The following is a 25,172-nucleotide window of genomic DNA, read 5'->3' as shown; positions in this document are numbered from 1 at the left end:
GCCAACTAGCTGGCAATATTAAACTAAATATAAAAATTAAGGAATATCACTGCATCCGTCAGTATATTTACGGTATATTTCTGGGGTATTTTTGCGCTCATACTTAAACGAAAAAACGAGTCCGGACAGCGTTTTCAGTGTTCTCTTTCGACTGGGTCATGGCAAGGTATGGCCCCAGTATTAAAACGGGCAAGCCTTTTTTAAGGGCCTCGTACAAGGATCACCCTGGCCCCGAAGGACTTTTCGTTATAAAAATACCTCGATTTTATAAATCTTGAAGGTTTATTTAGAAAATTTTCATTGGTTAATGACAAAAAACGCGTTGCCCACGGTGTTTTATGTGGGTGGGGTGGGTTTTATCCTTGCAAGCTTCGAATTTTGTGACCTTTTTCCTCTTGGCCAAACACACTTTAACTTTTCTCAGCATTTAAAAGTTTCCTTTAAACTTTCATCCTTAAGAGGAAGAAATAAAACGGATGTTTGTCATCCATGCAATGATCGATTTTATAAACTGTTTTTTGTATTATGAGTAGTTGTACATGCGAATATTGTCACTAAATTTATAATCAATCTCAATTATGGTTTATGGTGTTCTTGCTGTTACCAAACGTGACAAAAACAAGCCAATACGAGTAAATTCATTGTTACTTAGGTTTCAAAGCAGCTTAAGCTGCTGTACTCCAATTGGAATGCAGAAGCTTAACAATATTGAAAGGAAATTTCCCAATTGGGTATACAAAGTGTCATATGTAGCAAATGTGTAGTTACCGTGCACAAAAATCAAAATTTTTCTGACCTTTGCTTAAACCTTATTTTATAAGTAATCCAATAAATGGGAGTCCTTAAAATAAGCCAGATTGTAGAAAATTTTATCATCTATCTGGTGAAATGATATGTTCAGTCGTTTAAGTCCGAACTAGTTATTAATATTAAACTGAATATCAGAATCGAGGAATATCATACGCATCTTGTCGTGTCCGTCAGTACATTTACGGTACATACTGAAAATGAGCATGTAACTTTGGTATATTTTTGAGGGTCAGACAGTATATTTAAAAAGATAAATCCGCAGCCACACTATTACCGGGGCCGCGGAAAGAACACAACGTGAAAAGAGCGTCGGAAATTTTCTCCGAGTCCGTTGATACATCATATTGATATTTTCGCAGAAATAATATCAACTACGAATAAATCTAAAAAAAATATTTATGCATATTAAACATCTATAACTCTCGGTCGCGGAGAGCGAAACAACAACAGATCTTTGGCGCTTCACGTACAGTTCAACCATTGATACTAGTGCGCGCGCGTGTGTATTAGTGAATACCAAAGTGCTGTAGCAAAATAAAAAACAGCTGCGACTAACACCAGAGATTAGGAAAACAAGGGAAACTTCTCACTCTGAGCGCCCAGGATCGGTAGCAAAGCCGCTAAAATATATAATTTGTTGAGAGTTTGTGCGTTCGTGTATGTGTGTGCGAGGGGCCAAACAATTTGCCGCTAAATAAGCAGCTGAAAGACCAGCTGACACAACGATCGATAGCCGTACGTGTGTGTGAGTGTGTTGAGTGGAAAGAGTAGAAGCGATAAGAGTGGAAATAGAACAGCAACAACAAACAACAAAGTGTGAGAGCAAAATATAGTAGAAAGAGTAGAGTAGAGGCTGAAACAAAGTAAATGCAACAAAATAGCAACAATAAAAACACGTGCATCACCAGTGGCTAAGAGAATTATTGGGAGAGAAACGACAACGACGATTACTGTGCGATTTGCGTCGCCCACAATAAGCCAATACACGATCAAACATGTCTGGAGTACCGGTCGCCATCAAAACGGAGGAAGTCATACTAGAAAACGCCGAATACAACAGCGCAGAGGAATTGGATGAGGAATTACAGTAAGTTGCCGTCCCCAAGACCGCATTACAAATCTTTACGGTTAAATGTTTATGTTTATGCCTATAGCAATAACAGTAACAAGAGACCCACAGCTTTGGTTGCATTTTTTATCACGCAAATTATTGATTATTTTTACTATGAACGTGCGGTCTCTTTCTCTCCCTTTGCAATGCCTTTTCGCTCTCCTTCTTTCCTCAGAGAGTGAGAGCGCATGGAGAGAGAGAGAGAGAGAGCGTAGAACTTTTGCCGCCTGTTTTGCCGACAAAACAAATACGGCACAAAAACACAACCACCACCACTACCAATGCAGCAGCAGCAGTCGAATTCCATTCCCATTTCCACACCATTCCACTTCCATGCTGTTTCTTGTTGCTGGAATAAATGTGACGCTACTTTTTTTTCTTTCATCATCCTTCTCTTCCTCTTGTTCCGCTCTTTCTGGCTCTGCTCTGCTCTTGTCTTTTTGCCTCGTTGTCGTCCATATCATATTGTAAAAACGGCTGTTTTTGTGAATTTATTCAGCGGCGCTACACTGCAGGCCAGAATATTGTGCCAGCAGAAAAATATAAAACTCTCAGTATTTGAGCTCATAAACGAACGAATTTTTGGTTAATTGAGTATTGAAATACATTTATAGTATATTTTTAGCCTGAAATCGGCATTAAATCTCTCTCTCGAACATTTACAGCTGCTAGCCGCCAGCCGATCGTGCAGCTCTCTCCCCTCTTCTTGCTCTCTTCTTTGCGCTCACATGTTCGAAAGAAACAGCTGTCCCTCTCCCTCTGCTTATCACTAGTTGCCTAACTAATCAACATTTTTCTGATGCTAGTCGAATCGAAATCAGCTGTACCGGTATGCGTGTATCATCATATGGTTGGTTTTGCACTGTTCACACGATGTGTTTCTACCTGAGCGGCGTCGCTTTCGTTCTCCCTCTCACACACACCCACACAAGCGCAACAGTGGCCGACAACGACACGACCACCTTGTGGCTGAGAGTGCGAGTGAAAAATGCTCTGTGGGGAAAGAAGACGAGTGCAGAGCGGCAAATGCGATTGCTGTGCTAGGGAAAAGTGCGCTAAAAAGAAAGAAGAGCGCTTAGCACCAGCCCAGAAATGTACAGTTTAATTTGTTTTTTCTTTCATTCCTGCTCTATCTGTAATTGTTGATCGTACCGTACTTATTTGCTCTCTGCAGAATGTTGCAGTTTTTCGCAGCGAAAGTTGTGCCGGCTTATCAGAATCATATGGCGCTCACACGTCACGCCGCTTATCTGACATATGTTCTGGGCAAAGAGGGAGAGAGTGTGCAGAGACCACAGTCGCGTCACCCCCTAATCTCCCACAGCTGGGGTGTTTTCAAGGCTCTCTTTGGACATATTTATCAATAGATATTCGCATGTTTTCGTTACCAGTTTCTAGCAGCTCTAAAATGATTAAAGTACGCAGGCTTCCATAATATTTTGGCCACCAGTGTGTGGGAGGGAACTGCGTTTTAGCAGCAGCTGCTTTGCGGCGTGCCTCGGCTAAAAGTCTCCACACGTTGCACATTTGCAAATACTACGATGCCGCCTGCCTCACCATGTGGCGTCATTTCCGCTTTTACCCCACACTCTCGACTCTACTATTTGTCGGCTCTCTCACTGGAAAGCACACAGACAGCTGCCACGCTGGGAAGTTTCTCAGCGCGTTTTTAGAATCCACAACAACTCGATTCTCCTCGGGTCAGCTTGCAGTTTTATAAGAGCCGCTCCCCAGTTTGCGAAAAGTACATAAGCCCCGCCAAGAGACCTTCTCCCGCTCTTTCTGCTGTCTGGCTGTGGTGTGTGTGTGTCTGTGTGTCTGTGAGCAAGAGTTGAGTGAGCTGGCTGTCAGAGCAGGAGAGCAAGATTGCTGTGGTGTGTTTGAATTGCACTCAAAAGCTTGTTGCGCCTTTGCTGGTGTGGGTGAGAGCGAGCCAGAGAGAGAGATTCGCAAAAGTACAGATGCCGCCACATGGCGAATGCTTTTTTCTACTACTACACACGTTTCATTGAAAAAAGTATACACAAAAGCTGCTCTCGGTGCAGGCGGGCAGTGTGCAAGTGAGAGCGACTAAAATGAAAGAAAACGAAACGAGCAAACACACCCATACAAACATAGATAAAAATCTGCTGCGCAAAATTTTTGGGCGATGGCCCGCCCTGTGCCCCGTGTGCTGTTTCCATGTTTCATATGCCAAAACGTTTCGTCTGTTTTTCTATACCCTTTGCATCAGAGTACACTAGTTCACAGAAGATATTTGCAACATAAAAGATTGTAATGAGTTTTGGACCAAATAAACCGTTAAGAATGGATCACTAACTGAGAGGGTATCAAAAGCTTCGACGTAACTCTTTATTTCATGTGCTTTTTGCAAGCGGCATTTATTGGCAACCTGCGAAAGTAGACAAAGAGAGAGAGCGCTCGATTGTGGGAGAGTAATAAGTGTGAGGGCGTGAGAGCAAAGCAGAGAGAGGCGGCTTCGGGTTGTTTATGAAAAACACATGATTTTTGTGTACAACGGTTTTTGTTCGTGCAACGGCAAGAGGGTGGGGGCAGACGATGGCGGCAAACTACTACTACACTACACCGTCCCGTCCAACCCTCTCTCTCTCTCTCTTATTATCAAGTTGCAGATTATGGCAAATTTGTTTGCACCAGATATGATTTATGCACTTTCTGTGCCACACGCATAGTGCCCCGTCGCCCGCCTTTTCAGCCACTACCATGTGTAACCTGAGAGGACGATGGATGCCTCTACTCCTCCTCTCCCCCCACCAACACCACCACTGTAGTATTACCTCATTCCGACCTGGCCTTATGTAATCCATCTGTATCTGTGCCTCTGCTTCTACTATATTTTTATGGCCAGTGTGGCGCCAAATGGTGGAGATAGAGAGCAGTTAAGAGAGAGAGCGGGGAAGAGTGAGAGCGCGGATCTATCTGCTCGATTTTAAAATATTTCATTAGTTTATGGCGCCTTTACTTTGTTGCACAAATTACGCAAGTGGAAAAGCGTTTATTGCGTTGCATTTCATTTCGCCCTCAGACGCTGCAGTCGCGCAGTCAGCGTCGCTGCCACCGGCGGCTCGTACTAGCTCTGATCTCTGAATACAGTCTCCACGAAAGGTGTGCGACCAGTCTCTGGACCTTGCCTTAATTTCTTTAAATAACACAAAGATGTTCTACCGACTAAAATTTCTACTAGGCTTGAAGGGGATTTCCCTTTCTGTATTTACAGGACAGGGAATAAGTGATGGCTGTTTTCCTTTTTTGGAGTTATTACACGGTATATTTTCCAAAGGATCTACAGGTTGCTTGGACTTTAAATTAATTTAAAATTAAGTATTTACGACATTTGAGTGTAGAAGATTGCTATGATAGATCATAGGTAAGAAATATTATGCAATTCTATTGATTAGCTTTTATTTTAGATGCGGAATTATAGGTAGAACATTATACATTTAGTCATCCTTTAAATATAGTGGGAGATCTTTCTAGGTAGCTTTGGGTGTCCCGCTTTTCCCCTCTTACGTGATTTTCATTTAAATCAGAGTCTCCATCTCAAGGTTGTCCCCAATCCTGTTACTGACTTCTTCTTCCTGCCTCTCCTAACCGATTCTCTTCTCTACGTGTTTGTTTGTTTAAGCAGCATCCCATCCACAACCCACTATAATATGCCCCACCAGAAAGTGTGTGGCAAGGCTGATAAGGACGAATTACAGGGGGGGAGAGAGAGAGAGTGGAGGATGCTAGGGCGCTGTCTGCTTTCCTTTGTGTAACTTGTTCCTACCATTGTTTACCTTTCGTGTGTTGTATAATTTCATGTTTATCTTTATGAATTGAAAATGCCGGGCTCCCTTCCTTGATTTCCCCCCTTTTCAACCAGGCTAAAAGCCTCCGATTTAGCCTGATACATGCCCCCGTTTTCACCTGCTACAGGAACAGTGGCAGCAGCAGAAGCAGCAGCAGCAGAGGCAATACGACGAATTCCAGTGAAATGATGACGTAAGCAGTGACCCAATAAACGTATGTACAATTTATGTGCAAAGTGCAACAGCAGCCCAGAGGGGGTGTGGGAGTGGGTCGTTAGGTGCAACAGCAGAAGCAGCGGCGTCGACCGCTCTCGATGGTACTCGTGACTTCGGCTTTGTCTCTCTCTCTCTCTCTTTCTATCTGTCTCTGTTTATCGTGCTGTGTCTCTGTCTCTGCCTGTGTGTGTGCACTTGTATGTGTGTTGGCGAAAAGTGGCCAATGAACTACATTGAACTCTGGCAGCGCGCAGCACGGTGCAGCAGAAGCCAGAAGCCCGCACCAACAACCAGCTGTCGTATGTCATATGTTCCACTGTTTTCGTTATACCCTTACGGGAGGGTATGATGATTATGACCAGATGTTGTCAAAGCAAGATAAATAGGGTCTTGCGAATCATTATGAACCATCGCTCCCTCTCTTTCTATGCAAACCAGTTGCATGATCAAAATGGTTCTGCAGGGTATTAAAAGCTTCGACTATCCTTTGTTTTTCACTTTTCGCTTTGGTGAAATGTAAAAAATGCGTGCTGCATCTTAATTGCAATTAAAAATATGAATGTGGAATGCAAATCTCTCTGCCTCTCTCCACCCCATATTTGTTCTTTTAATTTTATTTTGTATGGGGTCACACTGGCTCTGCAGCTGTTGGCGCATGTTGTTATGCAGCACTGGCTGTATGCTATAATTAAACTTTATTTTGAACAGCTGTTGATGCACCCCCCCCATCTCTCTAAGAAGAACATATTTTTGGCCCCAGGAGGGGAAGGAACTTCTAAAACATTTCGATGGGCAGACATCCGGAAGAAGCTAGAACGTTTGCTTGTGGGAAAAATACTTGTTTTGTTTTGGGGAATCTGTGTTCATATATTTCATATAAAAATAGTTCATCCAAAGTTGAATAGCGTCTTCTCCTTGGATTCATGGTGAAATTGGTGCAAATATTATTTAATTGCTTCCATGCTTCCGCAATAAACTGGAAAAGATAATATTTATAATATTAATTCCATCTGTAGCAAAAGGGAAAGGAAAGGAATTTCCGGAATATACTAGGGCTAGCGGCATACTTCCGGAAATTGCAGCCATATTAGATTGTGGATCAAATTTTTGCACTGCTTTGCTCTGCTCTGCATACCTAAAATAATTACGCATCATAAAGTACCGAACCACACACAGGTGCATTTTTGGAGCAACCAAAACGGGACACACACAAAGGCACCACAAGAGAGCAGCAGCAGCAGCAGCATGCAACATGCAGCATGCCAGTGCATTCCCCGAGTAGTTTCATTCAACTTTTTGGGTCTCCTCTCCTTGTTTGGCTTTTATTGTGCAAAAACATAGAAACAAATGGGGGGAAAATGGAAAATGCCAAAGCCAAAGAGGCAGAAGCAGTCGCTGGAGGAGAAGCGAGCCACATTCCTGTGCCACAACATCCGCCTGCTGTTGACCAACTTCAGAAGCAGCAGAAGCAGCAGCAGCAGCATCTTCTATTGCCATCTCCTTCTTCGAGTGCCGCAAAAATGCTGCTGCTGCTGCCGCTACCGCTGCAGCAGCCGGAGAACGACCTTTGGATTATGTGGCTAAAAATAAACCATACAACCCCCCGCCGGATGCCGACTCTAATATTTTCTAGCAACGTCGTCGTCTTTGGAAATGTTCTTCTTGGCTGGAGGAATGCAGTGTTGCAACTTTTACGCAGACACAGTGTCCGTCTCGTTCTCACTCCCTCTCACTCTGTCAGACATGCATGAAGGTAGAGCATACCATTGTGAAAATTGTTTTCATTAGCCAGCCAGCGGCAACTGTGGAAAAGCAAACGTGTTTGTGCTTTTGTCTGTCTCTCTGTTACCGGGTAAACCGGTTTGGAATTCTTGAGACCAAGACGGACGGATGCTATGCTGCAGCATAGACCCAATACAAGACCAAGGTATATTGAATAGAAGGTGTGACGGCCTCTACTTGGCACTCATTAGACACCTCAGCTGGGCTAGGCTGGACAGAGATTACGCCCTTACCTTCGTAGTAACTTTACTTGCACAAGACAAGACCCGAAACTAAATCTAAAGCCGAATCAAAGCCGAGAGACTGCGCTACAACATCAGCAAATCCACACACAATCATGACAGTGATGGCAACAATAACAAAGGAATACCAATATTGACAGCTGTGTTGTGGGGCTCTCGCTCTCTTCCACTGCTTGGCCACTGCTTTTGTGAGCTCTTTTACATGTTGCTGCTGCTGTTGGATAGTGCAGTTATTGATACACTTCCCTGGGCGAGTATGCTGAATTTGCTTAGGCAATTGGAATTTCCTGGGTTTTGGAAATTTATGGAAAACAAATGGCTTTCATTCAGAGAGAGAAATGTGTGTAAAAGTAACAAACTGTACTTAATTTTATAAATGTTAGTCTATATACCAGGTATGCACGAGTAGTGCATATCTATTGGCCAACTCTTTCCGTTTTGTTGTGCGCCCATGGTGCTGCTCTGCTCCGCTCTTCTCTTCTCTGCTGCCAGCGCCAGAGTCGTGACTGCGACAACTCTTAGTGTGTAGGTGTGTGCACACACATGCTCGTGCTCGCATTGGTATGTGTGTAGTATTGGCGCTGTTGTGCTGCGGCGGCGGGTTCAACTAAAATTGAATTGAATGGAATTGTAAATTTATGAATGAATGAATTTTTCAACGCCTTTGTGTGTGTGTGGTGTGTAAGTGTGTAGTATTGTATTGTACTGTATTGTATTGTATAATTTGTAAAAGTTAATTGGTTTTATGTTTGGGCGGCGATAAGCCAAGTTGAGTCATAAACATGTACAATGCGAGTATTAAGTATTAAAGGTCTGGTCGGATAGATGTGGGAATTTTTCAAGAAATGTGAATTATCATTAACCCTAGATGGTCATCCTCATCTTTCAACAAAATCAACCGCTTTTTTAAATGTACATCCATTTATACAAATATGGAGTACCTTATTGGGCTTAAATTACTTTAGAATCCCCATTATAAATACATATGTACAAATGTTTATTGTGCACTCTTATTGTAACTAAGTTCCTTAAACTTATCATCATCTAGAATCTGTCAACGCATTCTCCTTATCTATTCACCTTGATTTTCATTCATTAAGGATCATGTATTGATTAAAAATGATACATACAAATATGTAATCAGTATAATTGCAACCCATCACCCTTTTATACTTATGCTTTCTTTATATTTCCATTTTTAGATTACAATTAGAGGATTCAGGCGGCGAGAACACCTATCACATTTACACCTCAGAGACGGAGCATCAAACAATAGGCTCGCAGCGACGCCAATCGAATATGAGCGGCACAAACACATCCAAGGGGGGAGGAGGCGGCGGCTCTGGTGGTGGGGCCATCAGTGACGGTGATGGGAAGCCCGTGGCAGACAGCGAGAAGAGGATTCGGCGGGAGATAGCCAACAGCAACGAGAGGCGACGAATGCAGAGCATCAATGCGGGCTTCCAGAGTCTGCGCTCTCTTCTGCCCCGCCACGAGGGCGAAAAGTTGAGCAAGGTAAGTTCTCAAATTATCCATTTCAACGGTCGAAGTCTGGGGTCCGATTGCCTGCACTGACAGAAAAAACACGTCATCTGGGTGGGAAGTTTCTGAAGGTTTTCAAGTTTAAGACTGACAGCTCTTCAAATATTCATCTGACAATAGGATTTATATTGCTAGAAATACGAAATTTGTGATTAATTCTCATGAATTGATGGTCGACTCGAGACGCACTAGCGAATGCTAGAAATGAGAAATGCCTTAGAATAGAAAAAAACGCAACACACATTCCGTCACTTCTAAGACAGGCTTTCGTTTCGCTCAGTGTAGAATGTTTCTCTTGCACATATCTCAACACCATTTATGGTCCAATCCCCCTTGTCCGTCTGCCTTTGCACACGCAACTCCAATTACATTTAACCTGAACCCTGGGCCCGAGCCGCAATTACAGGGTCCCGGGCCTTACCCCAAAAGACATGTTGACAAATTGCCGGCGACTCCTGTGTCCACATACACAGACATACGAACTGCTTTACGAAAAGCTTGACGTTTTTATTTTGTTTTCAGAGAGGTAGAGCTTTGAAGGTCCCTTTTCTACATTTAGTCGTCAGGGCAACGCAACGCAACGCATCGTAACCGTGTGGCGCCTCTCAATTGTTGGTTGGAGGCGTTTCACTTTTTTTTTTTCTTTTTATGTGGTTTTTTTTGTTTGTTTTTTTTTGTTCCTTTTGCATACACACATGTGTTCTTATATTTATGGGATTTTCACCTTGAGACAACATCGATTTGTTGTGACGCGCATGTTGAGGAGAAGCTGAAGGGCTTTTGGCTGGCCGGTGAGACGGCCTTGTCGAAAGGTTGATGATGGGTTGTCAGGGTATTACCACTCAAGCTTAAACGGCTTGGCTTTTGCTGGAGTGGGGGGGCATTAACAGTGGGAAGGACACGCTCGAGATGCTCACCTTACAGAAAATTCTTTGATGGAGAAGGAACTCTCAAAGATACCATGAGAGATACCAGGACACCTCACATTGTACCCCAATAAAATTAAAACACTCTTTGCCAGGACACACATCTTTTCAGTTTTTCGACTAGTCAAGGTCTAGCCAGCTGTTCTCCAAAATGTACATTTCACCGTACAACTTTTTTTTTGTGCAAAGTATCTACGCAACCCAAAAACCCCCAACTCTCACCTTGAGTTTTTCGAGCAGACGGCACTAAATCAACCAAATGTTATATTAAAGAAAGAAACAAGATTCATTTGTCTCTTTTGTTGGCGTTATTTATGTGTCTGCTTTTTGGGCAAAGGAAGAGGGCTGGAAGCACAAATTGTAATGCTTTTCAACACTGCTGAAGTAATAGAAACTAAATGCTGGAAACGGGAATGATCAAGTACGAGTAGTGTTGGTAAACACCATAAGTGTTGGAAAAGCATGCAGCTCCTTATAACTTCAATAGCAATAATCCTTTGGAACGCGTCTTTTCCTTAAAGCTTTCTCGAAGCTTAGCTTATTTATTGCAAATTGAAAAATGTCAACCCAAACTTCATTTTCCCCATAAATCAGAAGGAAAAAAAAGCGAAAAAGAAAACAATGCTTATAAGTCGCAGCATAAACAACAAGAAAGAGCTAGAGTCAAGGCAACCAAGCTACAGAGAGAAAACAGGAAGAAAAACGCGTAAATATTAAAAATACTACGTAAACGAACCAAAAGGGTGAAGCACAAACATCAAGAGTGACGACAGGGCTGGCACCGCGACTGATGAATGACATAATGTGCATGACAGTGAGCGAAACAGTGGCGGAGGGGTAAGCACTGATGAAAGGTACGACGGCTGACACCACCAACCAGCCAGGAGAGAGGAGAGGCTAGTGCAAGTAGTTTATGGATTTTTCTTCTATGCACTTTTGCCTGTCACACATAGTAAACATTGTAGTAAATATGTGAAAGAGCTAGAACGATAGTAAGACAGAGAGGGAGAGAGAGAGAGCGAGAGCGAAACGGAACCTGGGACGACGACAGCTTGACCAAGTTTACGCCCGCTATATAACCTCTATACATATGTGCATAAGTACATATGTTGGCTGTACATAGACCAAGAGAGCAAGAGGGGGGAATGAAATCAGATCTTTCACACACACACACAATCACACGGAAAAGAAAAACTGCAGAAAAGTGCAAAAAATAGAGAAAGAGGAGCAAACAAAAAAAAACTGCAATGCTGACACAAAAAAAAAAATCTAAACGAGGCCCGGCTCCGGTCCGTCCATGCCATTCACAGTTATACGCATACAACGAACGGAACGACACGGCACACATAATGACAGTCGTCCAGTCCGGTGCATAGTTGTTAGGTACGGTACGTACTCTGTACATAACTGTTATACACACAGCGCCCCGCCCCAGCCACAGCCCAAGCCCAAGCCCTGGGCCCTTCTGCTGCTGCTGCTGCTGCAGTGGGTGGGGTGGGGTGGGGTGGGAGGGTGCACTAGTCTGTGATTGCTGTGTCCGGACGGACGAACGAACGGGGGTCATTGAACTTGCACGCTATGTGGCGCTAAAGAGTGCAAATATCCAAATGCGTACAGTTGTGCCCCCATTTGTTGTTTTTGCTGCTGCTTCTGTTGCTGCTGCTGCCTCCATTGGAGATTTTAGGCGCGCCGCAGCTGAAACTAACCTACATTAAAGTGGGTAGAGAGGGTGTACCACACTCAGAGAAGACACAGACAGTGAGAAGAGAGCAAAAGGGAGAGAGAGAGAGAGAGAGCGAGGTAGTGTGCCGCAAAACTGGAATATATCGATTGGGTCTCACACAGTCCTTCCAGTGGCAAATCGCGCGCCAAAAGCTACCCCCAAAAATTCAAGATAGGACAATGGGCGCCAAACGTGAAATGGAATTGGAATATATGTAGAAATGTTGGCGCACAGACCCGAAACTCCAGATGGGAGCCCACACCACTGGCACAGCTGTGTAGCAGCAGGGTGTTGGTGGGCTGTGTGTGTGTGTGTGTGTGCGGGTCCTGTATCCCATGTTTCATTGCCATTTCGTTCTGGTTCTCGGGCCTCATCGCGGGACTGACTGGCCCAGCTTTTGTGGCGTCTGTCTGGCGCCTGGTAGGCAGCTGTTTGGACTACCAAAGACTGGAACCACCACCCACCATCAGAATATTGGGCGTTCAGCTTTGCAGCTGCGCACTGGGCGTGTTGGCCCGGCGAAATGATTTTTTCCTTGACTCCGTCTCTTTGGGCACGATTACGCGGCGCTGCTGATGACGACAGGGGCGTGGCAGGGGCTGATGGAAAGGAAAGAACGGAGAGGGAGAGGGGATAGGGAGGTAGAGTGCACTAGGCCATTGGCATCGTCGTGCAACCTTTTGGCCGGAACGGAACGCAGTGGGATTGCAGTGGCAGGCAGTAGCCCCTGTCCGGGCTGTTGAAGAGATGCTGATGCTGCTGCTGGTGCTTCTGGGACATGCCGCCAACACCCAGTTTTGTGAGTACAGTAGAGTATATAACAGGTACTGTAGTACATAACCTATGTACGACCTGATTATTATATAACCCCCATGTACAGTGCGGCTCTCTGTCAGAGTAAATGGCGCATTGTGTGTAGCCTGTACTTTCAATTCCATTTCGTAGTAAAAATGTTTGCTCTACTACGACTGCATGTGGCGTTAGTGTAGGGGGAGCCTGGCCTCAAAATCCAATTAATGCAGGCAGCCGTAGCCTGCATTTGCATCTGCTGTTTGTAATACAAAATTAGTTGTATGCTTCAGTAGATGTGGCTAATTCTATCCACAGGCAAACAAACCGTATTCCTCAGACACAAAATGCCAGAAATTAGAAGGAACTAATTGTTCCTTTCAATTCAGTAAATCCACAACATATGCTTTTTTAACGCACAATTTAGTGCAGTGCAGAGTCAATCCTGAAATAGAAGATGCTGCCTCGGTGTTACTAGATTTCAATTCCGTCGAGTCTTTTTTGGTATTACAAAATTCTAGTTTAACTCTAGAAATCTCTTTAAATATCCTAGAATCTAGGATCCTTTGTAGAACTGTATTTTATACATGATGCAACGTACGTCCAAATTTGTAGGTCTCTTCACAATTGCAATTGTTGTACAGTGTCTTACAGTGTTGTAAAGAGCCATAAAAGGTACTCGAATTAGTACTGCATAATTGCCAGGGTTGCACCAACACACATCAGCACAGACGAGAAGCCAAAGAAGAATGCACAAAGCAAAGAGAAAGCTGAGAGCAGGCAGGCTGCCAGACGCGACAGACGCAGAGACAAGGCGATTGCCTAGCCAAAGCATAAGTGCATTGGATCAATTACTTGCTGGGCAGACAGAGAGAGACAGATACAGTGTGTGTGTGTGTGTGCGTGCAAGAGAGCTTACAAAAATGTCGGTCGGTCGTTGGCTGCACTTCTCCCCCGTCTGTCGGTCTGTCTGGCTGTGAAGATCGTCTCGTGGCGAAACGGCGCGACGCGATGCAACATCGTTGTCGCTGCCGTCACTTTGTCAATTGCAGGCTTTCGAGAGCTTTAGCGTATGCTTTTTGCTGTTGCTGTTGTTGTTGATTACATGGAATGCCGTCTCGCCGGATTTAATGACTTTGTTGCATTGTAACGGTTTTTTCATCAATGGCAAAGCCAAGAAAAGATCGCAGCGAGGAAACTCTTCTTTTTTTTCTTCTTTATGTCTATTAAGATGATGGGGAGGGGAAAAGCTCACTCTAGTCGCAACGAAGTGAATTTACCCTACCCTGGCAGTAAAAGTGTTTTAAGCCCGTACTTTCTGCCATTATTCCAAACTTTATTCTTCGAAAGCATAGCCGCCAAATGTGCTAAACAGAATACATACACAATAATAAAAAAAAACAAATTACATTTCGTGTGCCTGATGAAGCCTTGCTGCTCGAGAGTTTGATTTCTTGATTATAAAATGGATTCGACTAACTCGATGGATTTATTTAAAAATGCAGCAATGGACAGATTAGGAATAATCAGAGCTGCATTACCCACTTCTAGGGTATCTTAAACGTCATTAAAAAGTCGTCTACTACTGGCTAAAACGGCCTCGGCATCGGCCTCCATTCCCACTAGTACTACAAGTATGTATGTGTACAGCGCTGCTCTGATGTTGTGTGTGTTAGTAGTAGTTCCGTTCCGTTTCGATCCGTTCAAGATATGCAAGTCAATTGTTTTTGTCCATAAATCAGGCGCTGAGCAGATGCCGCGTCATAAATATTGAGATTTCTACAGAAAATGATTCAGCCAAAACAGCTGATATACGGAATACAGGCTGGGTGGGGGCTGGTAAAACTCGATAAATTTCTATATTGTAGATTGAGTGTAAAATAATCAACGGGCCAACCGGCATTTTTGCTGCGCAATTACACAAACGGACTTGCGGTACACTAGTGTGTGCGAGAAAGAGCTGGATAGAAGGGAGGGGAGAGTCAGCTGCTGGTCAAGCCAAAAAAAAAAACAAAAACAATGAGAAATAAACAAGGTTAGACCCGGCAAAAGCTCAGCTTTCCCAATTGCGTCGTAAGCTAAGCTTGTGACAGAGCCAGTCCAGCCACCGAGAAAGCGTCATCATCATATCATTCAGAAATGTAATTAAATGTACATAGTACATGTATTTAAAACAGCCTAAACGTTCGTTTTTGCTGTTGCTTTTTGGGTTAATTAAAACAGCTGTCTTGTGTTGTGTTTACATACATTGATCGAAATAGGTATGACATGAAATACGATCAGCTGATCAGCTCTCACATGCTTTTAAAGTGGAAGAGTTTGGGTGTGTGAGTGTGTGTGTGTGCTTTTGAGGGTCAGCTGCCCGCCCGACTCTCTGCCTCTTTCGTTGGTTGTTGTTTTCCGCTTTGGAATTTGACAACGACAACATTTTGCCGGCATACGGCATTCAAAAAATTTCATGCTTTGTTGTTGTTCACTCTTTCGTGCTTTCATTGCTGCTGCTGCTCTCGCTCCCCCTTCTCTCTATTCAAATTCAAATCGCTTTCAACCATTTTCGAGTGTGTTAAAGAGAGAAGCAGACCTTCTTCTGTTTGTGTGTGTGTGTGTGTGTGTGTATAACCTTTTTTTTATGTTAATTAAATGCTTTCATTGACCATGAGCTTTGTGAGCCGCGAACGCCGGCAGCAGCAGCAACCGCGTGGCATGCCGTGGCTAGACCCCATTTCCACTCTTTGGGCTAAAGGTTTTATTGACCTTTGACGTAAAAGGGGATTTCGTTGGGGTTTTCGTTTTTGAATGAAACCAAAAAGTGCAAGTGAAATTGGGTTACACCTGAATGGTGTTTCTTGCATCAGATCAGTTGTAAGGTTTGTTTTTAAGGCTTGGCCAACCCTGGTAGTCCGTTAGCTTTTTATTGAGTAGCAGCCCTGGGCCGTTACTATTTCAATTGCTGCGCTACGCTGGCGGTCTTTAATTGCCAGTTTTATGACATTTGCCTTGAGTCAACTGCTGGAGATATCCATATGCATGCATGTAGATTTGGTACATAAATGTGTGTATGTATATAGCTGAGCTCACAAACAGCACGTGTTTGAATTTAATTAGGTTAGCGTTAAAGGCAAATAATACTTAAACTATAGTACACTTTTGTTTTGCTTTGACTGCTTTGAGTCAGCAGCAGCCAAGCATCAACTCGTTGAACATTTAGCTAAAAATTTGCCAAAATCTTGACGAGGGTTAAGAGAGATTTGTACATCTGTATGTGCCTGGTGTTTGTATAGATTTAACACAGCTGTATTTTTTTTTTTTTGTGGAATCTTATAAAACGCAACCCAACCCATACCAGGAATGACTCTGCTCCAAGTGACCTCGCCCCTAGCGCCTAATCTTTTGTCTTGCCCCCAACAACTTTCGATGACGGCATTTCTCTGCTGCTCTCTTTTCCTTTCCTTTCCGTTGGATATTTTACAGTAAGCATGTGTCCGAGGGATGTCTGGGGTGTAGGGTGTGTGTGTGCTAGAGTGACAGTATAAAAATAGCATCAATTTGTGCATTAGCCGCCGACGATTCCGACGCCTCTGAATGACCACAATACGCGCGATGTTGTCACCAGGTTGTGCCGCTTGCTCTCTTACCCTCTCTCTCTCTCTCTCTGGGGAGATTAACAGCACACACTCTCGCTTACAGAACCGCTATGAGAGCGTATGTGTGTTTTTGTGTGGGGGGGAAACACATGTTTGGCGCCCAGCGTGGTGGGCGCGCCGCCAACCAGCTGTGTGCTAGAAAGAGCGAGTGCGACTGAACCAAAGACAACGGTATGGCCATGTGTGTGTGTGTGTGTGGGTGTACTCGCGCATACATCCGTACATGTGTTCGTGTGAGTAAGCAAGCAAGCATCAATGCCGGCAATAGTAGTCGCAGCTGTTTTTCCTCTTCTTTTTGCATTTCGCGTGGGAGGAAGAGAAAATGGCAACAACAACAACAACAGCAACGTCGCGGCGTGTGTGTTCGTGTTGGCGCATATATCTCATATTTATGGCCAAAAGGCAACAAAATAGTTGCTGCCCGCTGCTGCAACAAATCGTGTACGTACTCGTCTCGGGTTCCGTTATGTTTGCCCACCGATGCTAATTTTAGCAAAAAGCTAAATGCTACAAAATGCTAATGAGCATCAGTCCAAGCCAAGCCAACACGCGCTTTTGTTTCTTCATCAGTTTCGGGGGGACCGAAAATTTGCACACAAATTAATGTCAGCTGACTTGTTTCTCTATCAAAGAGAACTAATTCAAAAAACTTCTTTGCACACAGACACACACCTGCCATTTGGCAGCAGTGGCGTGGCAGATAAGCAGCAAGCAGAGCAGCGAGGCAATAAAACAAAAGGGAAACGGATTGTAGAATTCGTTGGCGAATCGTTAAATAGGGAAATTCCCTTAAAAAAGTTCCACTGTAAGCGATCAAGACAAGCTGCATTGGGCTGTTACGCTTTCGTGTGAATGGCTTTAGAGAAGTTTCCTCTTTGTATCGCCCACTGTTTCCAAACACATTATAAATGAGCTCTGTGTCTCCCCCAAGGAAAGGGAAATTTCATTAGCTACGACAGTTTTCCTGTAACAGATAAAGTGCCGTTTTGTTTGCTGTTCGTGCGAGGCCGCCTCAAAATAAAAACAACAAAGTTGTAAAAACAAATTGATTTTTTGTTTTTTGTTGCTCTTATTTTTACTACATTTTCCGACTGTCTGCTTGTCCGCTCCACGAAACAGTAGTATATATTGGGTGGAAAGCGCCACGCGTAGGCATGCGTGCACGCACGTAGGCCCGAAAAGGGATGGGGCTGCATTTTCGGTGGGTTTTGCTTCCATTTGAATCTGAACCGGACAAGTGGATACGTTTTTCCGACAGTGACTGTGGCTGTTGGGTTGGGTGGTCGTCATCGTCGTCCCCCCTACTACACACACAAGCACACACACACACACATGTGCAGACACATACAGAGCCGTCCGTCCCGTCTCTCTCTCAATTGCCAGCTCAGCTGATGACGAATCAGCAGCGGCAGCGACAGCAGCATTGCTATTTTTATGCATTTCGTTTTATTCAATCAAATGAAAAAAAAAACGGTAGTGTGGTGTGTGAAGGGTGGAAGGAAAGACAGCAGCAGAAACAGGCCGCCGCTGTAGACCGACGCGCCATTTATAGAAGCAGAAAAGCCGCTGCTTCGTCAGCTGCTGCTGTACATGCGTTTCAGATTGCCACTCTTTTGGGAAGGAGAGAGAGAGAGCGAGCGACACCAGACACTTCCAATTGAATATGGGAATAACTGGAAAGCTTCAGAGAGAGAGACAGTCGCCATACACGTGCTTGAGAGAGGGAGAGAGACGTCACATCAAGCAGTGCGAAAAGCTGACAAAAGCTTGGTTGGTTTTGGTCCCACATGTTTTTTCGCTACGTTTGCTTCGCGTCGTGGCCCGACTGTTTCCGTTTCGCCAGACAGCGCAACGAAACGGAATGGGAACGAGAAACGTAACGCAACGGAACGAAACGAAACTGAGAGAGCAGCATCGACCGACGGAGAGAGAGAGAGAGAGCGCTACCATATGTGGGTGCAGAGAGAGAGGGAGAGGGAGAGTAAAAACCCAGAGTTCGCTCTCTCTAGCAACATTTGTGACGACGCCAGACGCTGGCGAATATTGAAAAAGTTTTTCGTATTGGAACTGTTGCTGGTTCGTGGCGGCTCTGTCGGTGGTGTTGGAAAAAAGGTACAGTCACCGCAAAAACGACAACGCTGAATGCCGCTTCTCTGCCAACGACGACGCTGTTTGTTGGTTGTGTCTCGAACGCGTTGCGGCAGAGACGGTGGTGGGATTCTTGTTGGAACCAACGCGCGTTTGATCGTCTTTTATTTTTCCTTTGTCGTTTCTTTGTTTATGCTTTTGATTTTGGGTTTGCCTTTTGTTTACTTGCACTCACACCGCTACGAATATTGTATCTGTGTGTATGGTGTGGAGTGGTGGTACAGCTGTAGTCGCTTATAGATTTTTTTGTGTTTTTTCCCTCTGTATTATTTGCCGGCATTTTCCAACTGCGTCAGAAAGCAAAAGCAGCGACTGCGACGACGAATTTTCTTATTGGCCAAGGCCTATCATGCCGGCTACTATGGATGAATAGATGGAGAAGAATACCATATGATGGGTTGGAATGGGAGTCAGACCTTATCGAGAGCATATGATATACAGATGAGAAGCAAATCCAATAGGAATAATCATCGGGAGTATCCAAAAGATTTTCGCACTTGGTAAAGATATCAGATAAAATCGTATGACTGGTGGCAATGGATGAATTTTCAGAATATAATACGAATCTAATAGGGAAATTTATAAAAAATCTTTTTTTCAAAGAGGTCTGTCTTCTTTCTGTAGAATATTCTGTAATTGATTCCTGCATTTCAATTATCTTTCCTACGAACTTACTGCAATACGATTATTTCAAAGTTATAACAATTGGAATTATAAATTTCAAAGTGATGTGTTCGAACAAGGAAGTGCCTCTTCTCAGAACTCTCATATGTTGTGATACGAGGATATTTCTCAGTTTATGGGATTAGAAACTTGTGTTTTTTTTACAGGGATGACTTGGGATTGATTCTCATACTTTTTCAAAAGTAGCTTTGTCATTGTCAAGGGAAATTCTTGACTTCTCTCTGTGTCCACATCAAATAAATAACCATATCAGTCTTTTCTATCACGTACATAAATATACATTCATACGATGTACATTGTTCCTTTTTCCTACCCCTTTTTGCTTGCCTTAATTTAAAACATTTATCAAACTCCCTTGAACCCGAGTCTTGCTCTGCTTATCTTTCCAATGAAATAAATAAATAAGACGACTACTTCCAATACAATTCGCTCTCTAACGATATCACGGAATGGATGGAGTCAATGAACGACCTTTGTGTATGACAGCAACTAGAAAACTTAAATGTGCTATGTTATTTATACATTTTTGTCTTGATTTTTTATAAGAATAAAATATGCGCGCGACATTGCAATGCCGTCGATGCCAGACAGATGAGGAGATGCTTGGAGAGAGATGGCTGTGATTTTATCAAAAGTATAGGGACCAGTGGGAGAGGCAGGTACAGCGGGCGCGCGAGTAAATCATAATAAACCTGAGAAAACTGTACACACAACAACATTGCTGCCATCCCACTCTTTCTGCAGCTTTTTTTCTGTCCCCCGACAGCTGGTGTGCATCGAGCGAGAGAGAGAGAAGCGCCAAAAGAGCTTCGGAGAGAGAGAATGGGTATTGGGGGATACCAGCAGCTGTGCCACGATGCCGGCGTCTACGATGTATAGTTGTTGTCGTTGTTGTTGTTGTTGTTGTTGTAGTAGTAGTGACCTCCGACAACAAGCAGTGCGACGCGACGCTACGTACGTCGTACCCCCATATGAAAAACAAGTTTTATTAATGCAACAACACCAAAGTGGAATAAGATTTATTGTTTTTCAATCAAAGCTAAAAGAATTTCCAGCCGCACAGCGCATTCCTGAGCCATGATGAGGCTCATGCTCTCTCTCGTATGTGGAATGCACTATGTGTTTGCTGTGCACACACTCCCATGTGTGGGGGTGGCCTGTAATCTTGGGAATTTGCCATCAGGAAAAGACAAGGAGAAACCAGGCAAATCTCTTTTAGGGATGCGAGATTGTTAGCCCTTTTGACTACGAACTACACTAAAACTCAAGAGATTTAAGTAACTTGAGAGAACTTTTGGAATATTATGATTCGTAGGACTTGTCGATTCTGTGATTGAACATTGAAAAAAAAACCTTTGAAATCTCTGATTTTGGGCAAGGATTCGGGCTGATGCTATGAAGTTATTACAATGAATCTATTACATCGCAGTATTTGAACAGATCTAGTCATATTTTCGCACAAAAAAGAATTCCCTTTTAGAATTAAAATACCCTTCAAGGATTTGTTCGACGAACTAGCCTGGTGAAAGAGCTTAAATGGAACAAATAAAATAACTGAGACCCGCCAAGTGTTACTGCTGGCAGCATAATCTTCAAATGGCTACAAAATTCCTTGAAAGAGACATTTTTGGAGCACATGCAGCAGTAACATGTCGCCTACGCGCAGGTGAAATGCATCCAACTGCAAGGCAGCTTTCTATGCAAACTTTTCACCGTTATACATGTATGTATGTTTTCATTGCAAGCCCGTCCCCCTACGCAATAAATTGCACAGGTTAGCCAGTGTTGGACAATGCAACGTATATGATGGCTAGCGAGCGCGCGCATTTTGAAGGACACAAGTTCCTTCACCTTTGTTGGCGCTCGACCGCAAAAGCATCAGCATAGCAGAAGAGCAAAAGCATGAGAACGAAGCTTTACTACAGTGTTTACTATAAACACTACTACCACAAGCACAGGGGGCCCAAAAAGGCAGAAAAGAAACAACAGAAAAACAGCAAAACAGCAACAAAGAGCAAGATACACAAACAAAAACAGACGGACGACGAGAGCAAAGGAAAAATGCAAAAGCAAAGGCATTTTATGTACATATGTACAATACATACATACATATGTATGTATGAATGTTGTTTTTGCAATTAAGTCTGCCATGCCTCGGAAATTATGCTGCTTCCCTTCATTCCTTCATTCACTCAAGTCTCTCCACTCTTTCCATGATGGGTGTGTGCATGTGTATGCGTCTTGTGAATGATTTGCATTGACACAAAGAGAGAGCGAGAGCGCATTAAAGGGCCTGGAAAATCATAAATTATGCCCCATATGACATTAACCTAAAATTGCATTAGGAAGTAGAAAGAGATGTCTGCTTGCAATTTAATAGCCAACTTAATCTTCTCCTTAGTACATTAAATACTTAAAATTTACGTTTATCTTATCCTTTTCTTTACAGGCTGCCATCCTACAACAGACCTTCCAATATATTGTCGAACTGGAGAACGGAAAGACGCAACTTCTCACACAAAACAGCGAACTGAAGCGACAGGTGGGCGAGCATGAGGCAGGCGGCGGTTCTGGCGAGAGCGGTGGCAATGCTGCCAGCGGCGGCAACTACGAATCCAGCAGCAACACAACGGCGGTGGCCATCAAGAAGCGCAAGCTGACGGATAACGTCATCAGCATTCAGGCGATTAGCGACAGCTCTGACGAGGGCTTGGGCTCCATGTCCCCAGAGCCGATGACATTGCTGTCGGCGGGCGGAGCGGCGGTCACCAAATTGAACAGCGCCAGCATTATTGCGGCCAAGGAGCTACTCGATATGAAGAAACAGCTGGAGAAGGAGCGCAGCCTGCGCCGGCTGCTGGAGGATGAGCTGCAGATGATCAAGCGGCAGCTGTACAGCGTGGCCACGGCGCCACCCGGCACAGCAGTGGCGGCGGTCAGCGCCAGCAACGTCGGCGGCACCTACATTCCACGTGAGGTCATCGAGCATACGGACAATTTTGTGCGCAGCGAGGATCTGGAGGAGCTGGGCGGCACCGTCTCGTATGTGGAGATCGATGAGATGACCGGACAGCAGCAGGTGGTGGTATGCTCCAGCATTGAGGAGCTAGAGGCGGACGCCGCTGCCGAGATTATCACAGAGGATCAAGTGCACGAGGAGGTCATACTGTCGTCCAACAGCTCCACGGAGTCCGAGAACGAGGTGAACGTGAATGCCATTGCCAAAGCCTATGCCGAGGGCTGTACGCCCAGTGCCGCTATGCTGCAGCCCATACTGCAGGCGGCCATCAAGGCCACGCCCAAGGTGGAGGTGGAGCGCATCCACGAGAAGATCGTCAAAGTGAAGACGGAGAAGCTCGACCAGCCGTTGCCGACGGTGCACTACCGCCAGAATCTGGAGACAATTGTGGAGGCCATTCGGCACCTGGAGGGCGATCATCTCTTCTCCGACGGTAACAACGGCTCGGAGCACAAGCAGTACAGCCAGCAGCATCATCACCACCAGATCGTCACCACCAGCACGCATCACTCGGGCGTTGTGGGAGTCCACCATCAGCAGCACCATCATCACAGGCTAGCCCAGGATGCGCCACTTGCCCTCACCACCGGCAAACAGCATGCGGCGCTGGCAGAGCTGCGGCCCTTCCTTCAGATCAAGGGCAACAACAAGGTCATCATTACGGCCAAGACGGCCAAAGATGGGGGCGGAAGCGGCGTCACGCCCACCGCCATCTTCAAGGTGCAGAGCAGCGGGAGTGCGGGGATTGGCGGTAATAATCACCACCAGGGAGCTGCCACCATTGTAACCGGCAGCAGTGGCAGCGGAAGTCAGCAGCTGACGATCACTACGGCGCTGAAGCAGTGTCGCCCGGGCGTGATTGTGGCCAAGCAGCTGCCATCATCCTGATTGCCCAATGACGCGACCAAGAGCAGCGCCCGATCAGGACCAGCACGAGCTAGTATTAAAGGCGCTCGAACGGTGGCTTCCACAACAACAGAAACAGCAGCAGCAGCAACAACAACAACAACAACAACTAATTTCAACAAGCAGAGACATGCAGTAACAGTCGCCGGCAGGCCTCCTCCGCGTAACGGTAACAGCAGCAGCAGTAGTAACAGTAACGGTAATCTAAGCACTAACGGTAACAGAAATGCAAATGCTAGGGCGCTGAGAGACCCGTTACGTACCAGAGGCGGCCCCACCACAGGCAGAAAACACATGTAAAAATTAGTAACAAAACAAAATGAAAAACTGATCCCCGGATAAACTACAACTGAAACAATTTTTGTATTTTTGGATTTTCAAAATATTCTTTTCTTCAAAACAAAACAAAAATCTTTCCACAAAAATGAATCGCGTATAAATAGCCACAGTAATTAATTGCAAATATTAGGAAGAATCCAAGCCCATTGTTAAATTAAGGGTTAAGCCTTATGATAAGAAGAAGACAAAGAAAAGGAAAGAGGACGAGAAGGAGGAGGAGGAGGAGCAAACGGATAAAACAGAGAGAAAGCAAATTGATTTACAAACAAAACAGAAGCAACAAAACAGAATAACGAAACAAACAAAAGTACAAAACAAACAAAAAAAAAATAGACATAAAACGTTTATGGATTTTTTTAAAATATTATTTATTAATAAAAATAAATAAACTCCGAAACACAAGAGAAACACAATAAATAGCAAAAAGAGAAAGAGGGAGGAACGAAGAAAAGGATATAAAGAAAGTTTGGAGAGAGAAAACAAAAGCAAAATTGTAAAATCATCCAATGGAAGAAAAACTAAGCAAAAAATCGCATTAAAACAAAAAACAACATAAAGTATATAATATACATGCATACTATATATCTATAAGGTGTATTTATATACATAGGATATCCGTATATACATATAGATATGTAAAACACATGCTTAACGATTGTGTGGGAGAAGCATATGTGTTGAACTCTATAAAAACCATCGCATTACTTTAACCTTTCTTTAAATTATTTTTGTGTATTATTTCTTAATTTTAAATATTACCTTATTTACGGATTCATATATTATTTTTTGAATGGAACTTATTGAGTTTTTGTTGATATATTTGTGTAAAAAAAATGTAAGTCTAATTATGTAAGCGAGCGCGAACGAGATTGAGAGCGAGCATTAGATCGAAAGATTAAGCCTAAATCATAAAACCCCTTTAATAACGAACGTAAGAAGAAAACACAACAAACAAAAAAAAAAAAAAATGAGAAAACTAAAAAAAAGAAAGTGAAAATCGTTTATTATATAAACTATATTATATAAATACATATATATATATATAAATTATATACATATACCATAAACATATATAAATAATACATACCTACATAAGTAACGGAACATTACATAAAATTACTACTAAAAAAAAATACACAGAAATACACATGCATATATATACGATTAAATATATATATATATATATATATATTTAAATATATACATAAAAGAATAAATAAATACTTTGCATACATATTTAATATGCTTTAGTACATAAGTACAACAATGTTCAGAGTTAAAAGGGCTAAAAACCCCCCTTTCGAACCCTAACCCCCTCTTAAGCCCGTCATAAGCGAATGCCCACGCCTGTGCGAGATGGAGCTGTCGCCACTGCTGCTGTCTCTCTTTGGCTAAGCCGCTGCGAGGCTGCGTGCACGCGTGCGCCCCCCAAGCTTGCGCCCTCTGGTAGCTGCCAGCTACCAAGACACCAAGTGTCCG

The 25,172-nt window shown here is 43.8% G+C and overlaps 1 protein-coding gene across 1 annotated transcript; it reads left to right on the top strand.

Moving 5' to 3' along the window:
• The first annotated feature begins 1,084 nt into the window (after positions 1-1,084).
• Positions 1,085-23,535, top strand: LOC111078313. The gene is made up of 3 exons (XM_022372925.2): positions 1,085-1,897; positions 9,176-9,488; positions 21,879-23,535. The coding sequence occupies exons 1-3, from the start codon at positions 1,806-1,808 to the stop codon at positions 23,334-23,336; spliced, it is 1,863 nt and encodes a 620-aa protein (XP_022228617.2). The 5' UTR covers positions 1,085-1,805; the 3' UTR covers positions 23,337-23,535.
• Positions 23,536-25,172: the final 1,637 nt, after the last annotated feature.

This window comes from Drosophila obscura, unplaced genomic scaffold (genome assembly GCF_018151105.1).
Source record: "Drosophila obscura isolate BZ-5 IFL unplaced genomic scaffold, ASM1815110v1 contig_200, whole genome shotgun sequence".
In the NCBI taxonomy this organism is placed as follows: domain Eukaryota; kingdom Metazoa; phylum Arthropoda; class Insecta; order Diptera; family Drosophilidae; genus Drosophila; species Drosophila obscura.
Note: the sequence above shows the minus strand (reverse complement) of the source record. Positions and strands in the feature narration are given on the sequence as shown.